At 38.9% G+C, this 13,329-nt stretch overlaps 1 protein-coding gene across 3 annotated transcripts in view; it reads right to left on the bottom strand.

Moving 5' to 3' along the window:
- The window catches only part of DOCK4 (dedicator of cytokinesis 4), a 492,329-nt gene that overhangs the window by 223,303 nt on the left and 255,697 nt on the right, over positions 1–13,329 (bottom strand). For all 3 annotated transcript variants that reach the window (XR_009505001.1, XM_059933591.1, XM_059933592.1), the window contains exons 9-12: positions 13,041–13,122; positions 12,435–12,495; positions 8,554–8,686; positions 4,629–4,717 (exon numbers count right to left, since the gene is read on the bottom strand). Coding sequence is in view for 2 of the 3 variants with exons in the window: in XM_059933591.1 (XP_059789574.1) it covers positions 4,629–4,717; positions 8,554–8,686; positions 12,435–12,495; positions 13,041–13,122 (365 nt within the window). In the remaining variant the exon portion in view is untranslated. The remainder of the gene's footprint in view (positions 1–4,628; positions 4,718–8,553; positions 8,687–12,434; positions 12,496–13,040; positions 13,123–13,329) is intronic.

Raw genomic sequence — 13,329 nt, 5'->3', positions numbered from 1 at the left:
CGATGAAGAGTGGCCCCCACTTGCCGCAGCTAGAGAAAGCCCTCGCACAGAAACTAACACCCAACACAGCCAAAAATAAATAAATAAATAAATAAATAAATAATTAAAAAAAAAAAAAAAAAAAGTACAGTCTCGGCAGGAATGAAACCACAACACTCATGTTGCTAAGGCAAAAAGTAGATTGTAGAAATCGACCTGATTAGCAAATATGATTTCTGCTAGTTGTAAGTTACATGTGCAAACTACAGGAAATAGGATTTCATAAACACACAGATAATATGAAAAGATTCTGAATTTTCTCTTAGTACATACTGAACAGGAGCCGAGGATTTTTACACAATTTATTTCAAGTCGCAGAACTGAATATGTCTCAGTAAATCATACCGGCTCAGTCTTATTTCACATTCTTAGAATTCGACTGCTAACGTCTATCAGAGGTGATGTTTACAATAACAATTTGCTGGACAAACCTAAACCAGGCTCATTTTAATGACTATTTTTAGAATTTCAAACTCTCACAATATGATTTTTGGATTTTAAAATTCCCAGAGTACAACTTTGGAAATTTCGAATTACCGAACGTAACTAAATCTAACCATACAGATATGTTAATTCAAGTATATTTTTATCTTTAAAAATTAAACGAATCACTTGAAATTTTCTCCCAGTTTCTAAACCCAATAAAGACAGTGGTTAATGTACCTTTGCTACATAAGTCTTAGGTTAGAGGGAAAAAACCCAGTTATCTAGACAAATCCTTTTATCTATTAAAAAGACAAGATTACAACTCCAAGAGATAGGAGGACATCAATGAAGCATAAAAGGCCTGGAAATTAGGTGGTAGAATTTGATTCTAAAACTAATTTCAAAGTTGTTATTTTTTTCTTTTTTTAGTACAATGACCAGGAACAGCAGGAGGAAAGCAGGGAAAAAACAATACTTTGTTGAGTGAACTCAATTCTCTTGAAAATTCTTTTAGACTGCACTGCTTCCATTTAATCGACTACTCCATGGTCCAAGGAGAAAAAGTCAACGTATCTTACCACTGTGATAGTTTAAACATCAGGCACCCCAATTTCCAACTTCAATTTTGTATACCCTTGCTTCCCCCTTAAGTAAGCCATCAGATGCTTCCCTTTCAATAATAAAGCCGAGCAGCTCCTAAAACCCTATCTGCTGTTTTTATAACTGCCTTCCCTCAAGACAGGTGACAACAGAACAATGACCCACCAAGACTGAAGAGTGGAAACTTAAGTGGAAAGAGTAAAGGGCTAATTTCTTAATTTTTAAAAGTTTCTTTCTGAGCTTTCTCTCTCTGGAGCAGTATTTTGGAGTGATGAAGCTTAGGACTGGGTTTGCCTTGCCTTGAGAGAGCTAGAAGGGACCAGGAGGAGACCAAAGGAATAGAAGGCAGGGAGATGCTGGCTGCATGCAGCTGGCTGGAACTCAGGCTTGAAAGGAGGAGGATGGAGAGGGGTGGGTCTTAAGGACAGGAGAGCAGACGGGGCTTTGCTGTAAAAGCCAAGTATAAAGGGTATACATTCGGCTGCCGAGAAATCTAAGCATCAAACGGTAGGCAGCAAAATGGAGGACTGATTCTGCCAAAGGGAGAGGAAACCTGGTAGACAGGGCTCTACAGTCTAACGGTTTCTTTTACTCTTTCCAAAGATGCAACAAATAGTTTTTCATTTCAGTACAATGGCTGCAAACCCAACAGGTAACACCCAGGGAATAACATGGCTTGGATCTCACTTTCTGGTAGCCTCACACAGGATTCCAAGAAGAATAAGTGGTCAGTTGGTCAATAAAAGTGACAAAGCACGTGGAACATATGGAGCATGTCTAAGCACTCGGAGAACTTCCCAAGGAAATAGAATGTGCTGCCCTTCCTTCCTGGAGTTGATCTATGTAATCAGAAGGAAGACCTGGGAAGAGATGTTAGCAGTCAACTGAGCACAGATGAGATGTTAGAAACAAAGAGTAGGAAGGGTCAGTTCAATGATTCAACCTATCAGTAACCCAGCTGCATTATTCTCAAAGTCTCCATTTAGAAGATCAAATCAGGATCCATTCTGAGAAAATGAAACAAGGTGACTTGACTAAAGAGGAAGGGGTAGAATATTCTAGATGATTACTCCAAAGTGGGTAAAAAATAATAATAGTTAACATTGAATAGACACTTATTATGTATCAAGTGCTGTGCTACATGCTTTGCATATGTTTTCTCTTTTAATCCTTCCAATAACCCTTAGAGGAAGACACTACTATTATCCCAGTAAAACTTGATTCAAACTTAGGACATCCCACTTCCAGAGGCAAAGCTCTTGGGGCTATACTCTCTAAGACATGACTCCCATCTGTAAGTAGAGAGAAATTTATGCTTTGGCTTGACTGGTATCCTGATCTCATAGGATACAGGGTCAGTTATGTTAAAGGAATCTATATGGACGTATAAATCAAAGCCCATCATTGAGTACTTCACCATGATTCAAGAGGCAACTGGGTATCACCTCAGTCTGGACAATGATATATTCAAATGACCCAATAACAGAAGGATTTTAAGGCATATCGGAAGGAGGAAAGGCTTGGGAGTTGACAAGGAGTTTGGAAAGAAGTATATTGGAGCAGGCCAACACACCCTGCTTAGTCAAGACTGAATCAATGATGGTAAGGAGGGAAGGGAATATATGGGAAAAGTCAGAAGGTCAGGGTTAGTTTTATGTTTATTTATTCACATAGGAGGCAAATGCAAGCAAATTAAGAGTAATGGGACTCTTGGGGAGAAAGAAAAAGATATACAATGGTTATAGACTTCTCCACCCAAAGTTAGTGGGCAGAAGGAAAGGAGCAAAGCATAATGAATGTGTGTGAGGCCTCAAAAGAACTCAAAAAGAAAATTCTTTAAATCAAGTCTACAGCAGCACTGCCTAACAGAACTATGATATGAGCCACCTATGAAATTAAACATTTTCTGGTAGCCACATTAAAAAGTAGAAAGAAACAAAATTAACTTCAGTAATATATTTTACTTAAACCAATATATCCACAATGTTATCTCTGAACATATAACCAACATAAAAATTATTAAGGGGATGTTTTATATTCATTTTATATGTATCAAGTCTTCAAAATCGAGTATGTATTTTACGATTACTGCACGCCTCAATCCCAGTGCTGTACTAGCCTGTCTAATGCTCAATAGCCACAGGTGCCTGGTGCCTATCAAAGTGGACAGCACAGGTACAGAATACAGTTCATGATATAGTTCACGGTATCAAGAAACACCAAAAGGTCTGAACAAAACTAATGGATTTGGCTAGAAGTTTGCCAATGAATTTGGCAAGGTAAGTTTTTAAAAAGCAGCAGTCCTACCATCTTATTGAAGGTACATTTAAAATAAATCATTTGGTCCCTACACAGTAAGCACTACTCTAATTCTTTCACAGAAAAAGTGAAGACAAGTGTACATAGCAGTTTCTGAAGTATTCGTATTATTTCATGTTATAGTCACTACTAAAATCTCCTGGTCCTTCAGAGACTCTTCTGCCTTCAACAGTAAGTGCAAGTCTTTTGTTTATTTAGTGGTAGATGTAGGACTTCGTGTGAATCAAAGAAAAGCCAAGTTACCTCCCCAGCTCTTGGGAGAGGGAAGAAAAAACTGACCTCACCATTCACTGAGGCCTGAAGCGCTGCCACGTGTGAGCTGTGGATACTTATGGCTCTCATGGGACCGAAACACAAAGTTTCTGTCTGCAGTTACTTTTTCTTTGTGGGTTGTTTTGGCCTGGCAAGATGTGCACAGGTCTGAAAAAAAGGTGGTCTAAATTTAAATTCAGGTTCTTCTAATTGCCAGGCAAGTGGGACTATCACACAAATATCCATATTCAGGGGACTTTAAAAATCAGCCACAAAAAGCAATGCATTCAGTTCAAATACCAGCTAATTTGATTTGAGGTTTCTTTACGTAATTAAAGCACACAACTGCATAGTTTATTTTGTTTCAACATGGGTTTGAAGGTGGGATAGGGAGCAAACAATATTCACCAAGTTTTTGTCTACTGATCAAACTTTAAGACATCACTCTATATACTATATAATCTAGATATGCTATATAATACAATCTATAGTATATTACTAGTATAAGACTACGTGACACATAATGTATTATATATAACTTATAATGCTATATTACATTTCAGTTCCTGCTGGACAGGCATGCATACGTTTTTCTATACATAAAACTGCAGCTATAGGCAGTGAAGCATGTTTTCCCTGGACCCTACTGACAAAAATTCCTGTTTATCAAACCCATTCCACACAACAGTCATGAAACCAGGCATATTTGTCCTTTGGTTTTTAGCAGTCAGTAACAACTTGGAGGTCCCAAGACTTGGTACTATAGAACAAATTCAGATACTCTACCTTGATTCAAACCAGAACAGAATATATTTTTTAGAGTTACAGCTACAAGCCTATCGTAGAAAAAGGAGACATACCAGCATGCTGACTGAGCATTTTTAGGGAGTAGAGAAAAGAGCAAAGGGCTGATTGTTTCCTTCTTCAGAGACAAATAAAAGAAAGCACCTGAAATGAAAAGTGTAGAGACTCAGCCAGACCTATTTACTCACCTGCATTGGAGCCAGTCAAATTATAACGCGCATTCAACTTCTTGATGATGTTCTCGTGGATTTGGTACCACTCACTCTCTGTATTACACCTATGAAAACATGACCACTCTGTTAAGTTTTGATGATGCATGAGATGACCTTACTAGCACACCTGCCCTTTTTGTTATAACCACTATAATGTACTTCCTTAAACCTCCTTGGAGATCTCAACAACCCACTGCAAGTGACTGTCAGTTTTGGCATAGTTGCCTCAAGATGAGCAGGAATGACCATTTCCAGTAATGCATGACCAACTACTTCATGCCAGAAGTGGCTGGGATGAAGAATGCAGATTATGAGAGCTCCCCATCCCCCCAGTCTCAGAGAACAATGCATACACTGGAAGGAAGTACAGACTAAGAGTCTGACTCCCTGGATTCGAATCCTCACTATTAACTGAGTTAATGTTCTTATGTTATGTTCTTTGGGGAGTTATTTACTCTCTCTGTGCCTTGATTTGTTCATCTGTGAAATAGGGGTAAAACACTAGAACACTAAACAAGCTTGGGCTTAGGATAATGCCTGGCGTATAGTAAATGCTCAAAAAATGTTAATTCTCATTAGCGAGTCTCCACCTATTATATCATGACCAAGTTGGCTAGCATCAAAATGCAACTAATCAAGCAAAATGCAATTGAGGTTAACATAACTGGCAGTGGCAAAAGGCTGGCAGGACTGACCGAAGGGTAATTAAGGTAACCCTTCCAGATTTTCCACTTCTAGGCCAAAAGGCATCTCTCCATCTTCTCACTCTGACAACCATCTGTACCTTGGTCTTTCAGCTCTTGTCAGTCACTGACTCATGCTATCTTTGTATACATGGTACGTTCACCTAGGAGACACTGAAGGTTCCTGAGGATTGAATCTAGGACTGGTAGATATCTGTGTTCCCCTGAGTACTTTGAACACTGTGGGTGCTTAAAAAATACCAGCTGCATGAATGACTGAATGGATCTCCCTCTGACTGGTAACTCCTGATGGTTCGTAAATATCTGGGTCTGCTATCTCCTTACTGCTGGGCCTCCCCCAATTAGGCTAGGGAAAGCCTCCCTTATCTGGACATGTTTGTGAATTCACTACCATCTTTTATTAGCCACAAAGGTTCCCTCCCAAGAGTCCTGAATACCAAAGATTCTATACGCTATCAATCAAAATGTTCCAGAGTATAGAGTCCTTTTCCTCGCAATCTTGTCTGTAGCCAATAATTCACAATTTGTTTACATATTTATTTATTTCATCACTATAGGCTTTTCCAGGATGAACAGGATGGAGGCTGTTTTTGAACCAGTTAACAGTAGGGTGCCAAACAGACCACTAACTCTTAGAAGGCTGGAAAATTAAGATGGAATGAAACCATTCCACCTGTCCAGCTGTAAGATACAAAATTGCCATTTAGTACATTCTGTCCCCAGTTTTCTTAGTTCAACTCAGTTGGGAAGGGAGAAAGATGGTTTGCTTCTTATTAGATATATAAGTCATGACTTCAGAAGTCATGCTTTTAACCCACAAAACTCCTAATAAAATAAAAGCTCCTAAAGTATGTGACTGAAATATCTTCCAGGCTCCGATGAGGTATTTGTTATTGTTCTCCGTTTTGAGTCCTAGATGGGCTAGGGATTCGGTCACCTTAACAAATAGAAATCTCTTCCAATTTGTTTCTAACAGGCACTTCCCTAAAATGTTTCACTATATTCATAGTTTCTTCTTAATCTACAATGACTGTTTTGACTGCCTAGAATTCTTCCTGGAACAGATTTGTAATTTGCTGAACTGGAATTTTTACGGGATCTCTCTTGCAGCAAGAACAACCCTAAACCTTATTTGATACTTATGAAAAAACAGACAGTAACAACCACAAAGAGCAGTACAATTTATTTTTATGGGAGTGAGTGTCTACCACAGAACTGGAATTTATGTGTCTTCCTTTGCTGGTTGCATAATCAAAGGGGATGCATGGAACTTCGGGTCCCTCAGTTTTCCCAGTAGCGAGATAAATCTAACACTTGCTACCCACACCCGGACAGATCACTCTAAGAAACACTGAGACTGTGCTTGTAAGAAATTTTAGTTTTCTTGAAAAGCAATGCCACCTAACAGCATCATTGTCACATCACTAGACAGTGGTGTGAAATAACACCAGGAAACATACAACCTCGTAACATGAGAGCTCAGGTTCTGAGTCAGACAGTCCTGACTTCACATCTGGTTCCTGTTCTGATTAGCCAGGTGACTTTGGGTGTTATTTAGCCTCTCTCTTCCCTTATATGGAAACGGAGCCAACAGCAACTGCTTCATGGGTTTGTCATGAGGATAAAGTGACATGACACATGCAAAGTGCTTAACACGGTTCCTTGCATGTAGTTAGCACAAAGTAAATGGTGGCTATTATCATTAGTATTATTGCAATTAAATTACGCTTTACGAACACCAGTAGAGTTTAGAAAGGGGATTATCATGGATTTAAGCCCGACCATATGATAAAAAGAGTAGCATGCTTTACTACCCACTAGTTTCACCAGAAGTTTTCAAGTTTAAAATCAAGGTCACAGATTTTATTGCTCTTAAAAGAGATAAAGAGAGTTTCCAGTCCTAAACCACAGGCTGTAAGCAAATCTCTGTCAACTAATTAGCAAATGTGTGGCACGGGTCCCAGGGGCACTGGGTAGAGGATGGATAAATCCATGAAACCCTGCAGCTGTGGTCAAAAAGCAATTTGAAGTATATGTCCCACAGGCAGTGTACCACGTGCGTTCCCGCCACGTATGGAAAAACCATTGGCACACGTTGGATACATCGACTCAACAGCCAGAACAGAAAGCTAAAGCAAGCTCACTCACAGAGGAGGTCAGCAGTGTGGTCCTCAAATCGGGAATGTGGAAAGCAGATCCCCATCCTTCAACCCCCCATGGGTCTGCTCTGAGGATGTCACTGTGTGTCAACTCTCAATTTTCAGTCCTGTCGAGAGGTGCTCAGGGTGGGGTGATCCAAAACCATGTGCATTTTTAAACACTTAGGATTTGGAATACATTAAGTGATTTTCTTAGTGGAGTGTTTGAGCTGAACTGTGTCTGCTCCCACCGACCCTCAAAAGATGATGTAAGTCCTAACCCACATTCTGAGGACCTTATTTGGAAATAGGGTCTTCACACAGTTAATAAAGTTAAAATTAGGTCGTTAGGGTGGGCCCTAACCCAATATAACTGTGTCCTTATAAAAAGGGGAAATTTGGACACCGAAACAGACGCACAAGCAGGGAGAGAGCCATGTGATGATGAAGGCAGAGATCAGGTGATGCATCTACAAGTCACCGGAAACTAGGAGAGAGAGGCAGGGAACAGATTTCCCCCTCACAGCCCTCAGAAGGAATCAGTGTAGTCAACACCTTGATCCAGGATCTGTGGCTTCCATTACTGTGAGACAATAAATTCCTGTGGTTTAAGCCTCACTGTTTATGGTGCTTTGTTAGGGCAGCCCTAGCAAACTAATAATACATGGAGTAAGAGGGAAATCACCTGATCTGAACTTCCTTTTCCTAATTCTAATTAATTTATATTAAAAACGATTTCCATTTTCCAAGGACAAATGAACTCTCTGAGGGTAAAGACATGTTAGGCTTTAAATTCACGGGAGGTACTCTATGCAGTAGATGGTCCACCCAACTGATAAACTGTCTGTATTTTCTGGTTCTTGATTTCATAATTCCTCTGACAGGCAAATGTTGATTTGTGGGCTCACTTGTAGTGAACCTACAGATTATTGAGTTTTTGAGGAATGAACGCAACCCATCCCTGGCTCTTCCATTACCCATGAAAAGCAGGATTCGCCACGTAGGGTCCCCATGTACCTCTGCGCCCACCCCAGCCCCCAGAGCGTGCAAGCTTCTTACATGTACACTTTCAGGATGAGGTCATCTTTTGTCTCTCCTGTCAGCAGGTCAGCAATGCTAAGAACCGCACAGCCAAAGGGTCGCCGGTACTGAACACTACAGGCATTCTTTTTTTCTCCTGCCCCCATCCGACCTGTTCAATTAAAAAGCACATATGGCCCAAGGAGCCATTTGATTAATCCACCTTAAATAGAGACACATATAGTTATAAAATAGGCCATATGAAATGTAACTGGGTGATGGAAAAGACACAGCTTTGGGGCAACTGAAGATGTTGCTTCGGCTCTGGACTCTCCCCTCCAACCACCTAGCATGCCCAAGGTCACGCAGCGTGAACTCTGGCCATCAGCTGTTATCTATAAAACATGAAGATGGGAGCTGAGCCTATGTCTGGGTACCTTCCCCCAAGCATTCATGAAGGCATCCCAGGAGGCTCACATCAAAAAAGGCAGTAGTGGTGCCTATCTCATTTTCTACTTTTTAAAACTGCCATATTTAAAAACCATTTCAAATATTTCACCTTTGAAAGGAAGCAGTTTGAGATTCCCTGAAGGTATAGCGAGTAAGCACAGGTGATCAAATGAGCACGCTCTTTCCTGACTCCGTACCCAGGCTGAAATCTCCAGGGATGGTTTTTACTCTGACACAGTTTCAACTTGTTTAAATTGTTAGACATTTTTAAATGTGTGGTTGAGATACTGTTTTAATTTATCATTGCATTTAATTACCAATGGGTTATTTTGAAGACTGAAAGCAAAAAGCACACTGGAGCTGTAATATAGCAAGTTAATGTGAGGAAAAATAATGAAAAAAGTCTGTAAGTCTGTTTCCAGATGCTTGGTAACGGATCCATAAGCTGTTTCCATCTGAGTGAAATTCTCCTACAGCACATCTGCATGACTCTAGCACTCCCCAAATCCAATGTTAAATAGAAAAAAAAAAAAAAAAAAAAAGGAATGGCAACATCCAATTTGGCTTTCATTCTTCAGTAATAAAGGAGAATTGCCTCTGCAGTATATCATCTTCAGAGAAATGCTTATAAATAAAAGCTGGAATACCACTTAAGGTGATAAAAAGCACAGAAGATACCAGTAAAAAGAGGACCTCTGAAATAATGGATTTTTCCCTATCGAAGTCCCTTTTGAACGACTGATGTGTGATAGCCTTGAAACATACTTTCTTGGATGATGTCTTGTCATCATTGATATATTATTAATATATTGGTTAACAGGCCTAAGGATAATACGAATGATGAGCTAAAATGGATTCATATACTAGACCGGATACTATAAGAAGAGCCTAGAGGGCTCTTCTGAGGTCAGGAGCTGGCGTTTATTACGTGACATGCATGCTTTTGGTGGGTCATTAGGTATTACCATGTAGGTAAAGGCTTACTAATAGGGTTAATAACGTAAACTTGACTACTGTGAATTCAAGAACAGTAAGTAAAATAAGAATAATAAATGTAATGAAGGTTGTAGTAAAACTAACGATTATTAGGGCTAGCATTGCTCCTCCGATTAAATGAGTTAGTAGGTGCCCGGCTGTAATATTAGCTGTTAGTCATACAACTAGAGCTATTGGTTGGATGAATATGCTGAGAGCTCCGATAATTACTAATATACTGATAAGAGGGATGGGTGTTCCTGGCGGTAGAAAATAGGTTAGAGATGCTTTTGTTTTATGGTGAAAGCCAGGAATGACTGTTTGTGTTCAGACAGGGATAGCCATTCCTAAATTTACTGAAAGGCGTGGTGGGTGTAAATGAATGGTGGTGAAAGACCTACTAAGTTTGTTGAGCCGATAAGTAAATGATGTAAGTATTAATGTTCAAGTCTGTCCTTCAGAGTTATGAATGGCCATTGTTTTGATGTAAGTTGAACTAATCACTGCTGAATAGAAATCATACAGTTATTCACGAATCCGGCGTGGGGAAACTATTTATTTCTCTTTGTTTCCTCCCCTTCTTTCCAATCAAAGATCAGGGCTTAAATTCTGAGGCAGGTGCTATTACTTCCTGCTCTCTGCAGCCAGTGAGGGTCAGCGTGCCCTTTTCCCATTAAACAGTACGAGGAATACTCGAGAGAAAGTAAGAAGTATCTGTCCCTGATGGACAAGAATCTTCCACTCCTTAATTTCACTGCAGCAGACTAAGTCTTAATCTTTCTTAGAGTTTCTTACCTTCAATCTTATGGAGTGATCATCAGACAAGTTTTTGTAGTAATGACAATAAAGAATTAATTTGACCAAAGCTCAGGGAAGGAAGTCTAATTCAACATTCATTCTGATGACTTAATGATCATAAAAATCTTAGTAAAAAATACAACCACTAATCAAATGCCAGGTATTTGAAAGGCAGCTCTGTGATGGGTAATACTGTGAAGTGGTTTCCTCAGCTGTATCCTGGGAGTGAAGGACAGAGGTGCCCAGGCCATGGGCAAGCAGGGCATGTAGTCACTCTACTGGGTGTGTTTCTACCACCAAAAACCTATAGATACGTTTTAAAAAGTTCTGAAAGCTAAAGTGGTTTACTTTTTTTCTCAACGCTATAGAAGATTATACACAAATTTTAGCAATGTTTACACGAAGATATCCAAAACCACATTTTACATTAACAATTGCTATTATAAATTTGAATAAATTTTTAAAAAACACAAAGAATTACATAAACTGCACCCCTGCCATCCTGGGAACAGAGGCTTTATTTCATAAATACACAGCAACACGCATTACAACTTTTCCAACGTTTTAAAAGATTCTTTCCAATTTCCACCCCACCCCATACTCATCTATAAAAAGAAAACTAAAACAAAACCAAAAACCATTTACTTTTTTATTTATTTCTATTGTCCCTCAAATATAAAAACAGGATAAAATGAAATGGGTTTTCAGAACAGATTTTTATGAGAAAAAATACTTAGAAAATCTATGTTGAAATGACATGTTTTATAGTCTCTCTCAATGCACAATGTGGTTATCATGTGCATAAAATAAAAAACTATAAAAATAAAGATCACTGTGCAGGACCGCATGGTGAGATATCACTATCTTGCAGAAGTATCCCCAGCAAGTCATGTAGCACAGTTAATGAAGTGGGAACCAATTCCCAGTATCGGCTGGTTAGCTGTAATAGAAAAATGATGTAGGCTACACCATGTAGTTCCTCTGCCATAAAATGCCTGCTTTTAGACGCCTTATATGTGTAAAAACTAGTGACCACATTTTGGCTCTGATGTGCAAGTTCACTGTAGAACACTCAAAGTGTGTTCTGCAAGATGTTAATAAACGTTACATCATATAAATGTTTCCACAGTCAAATCAAATTTGGAGAAAGCGAGGGTCAACAAAGTTAGAGAAGCATTTTTATATTTCTCTGTAGGACTTCTCAGACCCTTTAATAAGCTGATGAAATTATACAAGTGAAAAATATACACAAAGTTTTCAGTATTTCATAACCCTTTTCTTATAGCACTTTCTGTAATAATGCTCTGCAGCCTTCTGCACTTTGGAAAACGCCAATTGGTTCCATAAACTTGTAGGAAATCCAGCTCCTAGAAGTTTAATTTATGCTGTTAACAGAAATTAGAATTAAAAAAAAAACAAATACCATGTGCTTGAATCAAATATGTTTAGAGAGTCCAATAAAACAAAATGAAACACAACAAACTAACTAATGACTTACACGGAAAGAGAACAAAATCTATTTATGGTGATGTGAAAGTCTGGGGAGACCAGGGAACAATTCCCAAATTCTGTACTTACTGGATTCAAATGTGGCCTTGACTTCTTTCTGATCTAGACATCACATAAATTACAACTACATAGAGACCTCTCAGTAATTCTCCCTGTCGTGCTCCTGTCACACCAAGTATCATACCTACCGATTCGGATGATGTGCACGGTAATGTAGATGTCCCTTCTTAGCTCACTGCTACCCAAATCCTACCAAAAAACAAAGTCTGGTCATTTTAGAACTCATAATTTATGCAGAAGCATTTAAAAGGCATACATAGCACATAATCTTCACAAATAACAGAAGAAAGACAAAGATAAACATAGACATTCTTAATGGAATTTCTGTAGCAGAAGCATGATGTTCAAATCCTGTTCTAAAATACCACTACAATCAACTTTACCGTAAGCCTATGATGTCAAATAAGACTTAAAAGGAAAGCCCATTCTTATTTCAGCCTCTCACTCACTCATTCTTTAAACACTTATTAAGTACATACTAAATACCACCTGCCATACTGAGCCCTATCACCATTGGGCTTTGGCCATAGTGTGACAGGCTCTAATACACACTAAGGGACAAAGGTGTGACTGTGAATGCTGGTATTCAGATTTTGGGGCACTACTGTAATTTATGTGTTATTTACAAAGTTTAAGCAAATCTACTATGTTCTCTCACAATAACTTATTTCTCTTAAATAAGATAAAGTACTTAAGAAAGAATCTGCCACCTGGATAAAACAAGATCCACTTACCACAAAGAGAGAGCACTGTCGTTCTGGTTTATCTGGGGCTTTGGGAAGCCCATTTCTATTCAGCCTCAAGAAAAATCTCTCACTACAAGAGAAAAGAAGTTTAATATTTTGAAAATTATTTAATATGTAAGGACTCATTACTCTTCTAGCTGCTCTTCATCCTAAGAGTTAAACTCAAAACTTACTAGGTCTTTCATTTGACATCAAAACTGCAGATATAATTTAGGAGAGAACCCAAGACAATAAACATTTGCTTCACTTCTGACAAAACTGGCAAAGAGGCAAGTGC

Source organism: Balaenoptera ricei, chromosome 9, assembly GCF_028023285.1.
Source record: "Balaenoptera ricei isolate mBalRic1 chromosome 9, mBalRic1.hap2, whole genome shotgun sequence".
Classification (NCBI taxonomy): Eukaryota; Metazoa; Chordata; class Mammalia; order Artiodactyla; family Balaenopteridae; genus Balaenoptera; species Balaenoptera ricei.
This window is presented reverse-complemented; position numbering and strand designations above follow the sequence as displayed.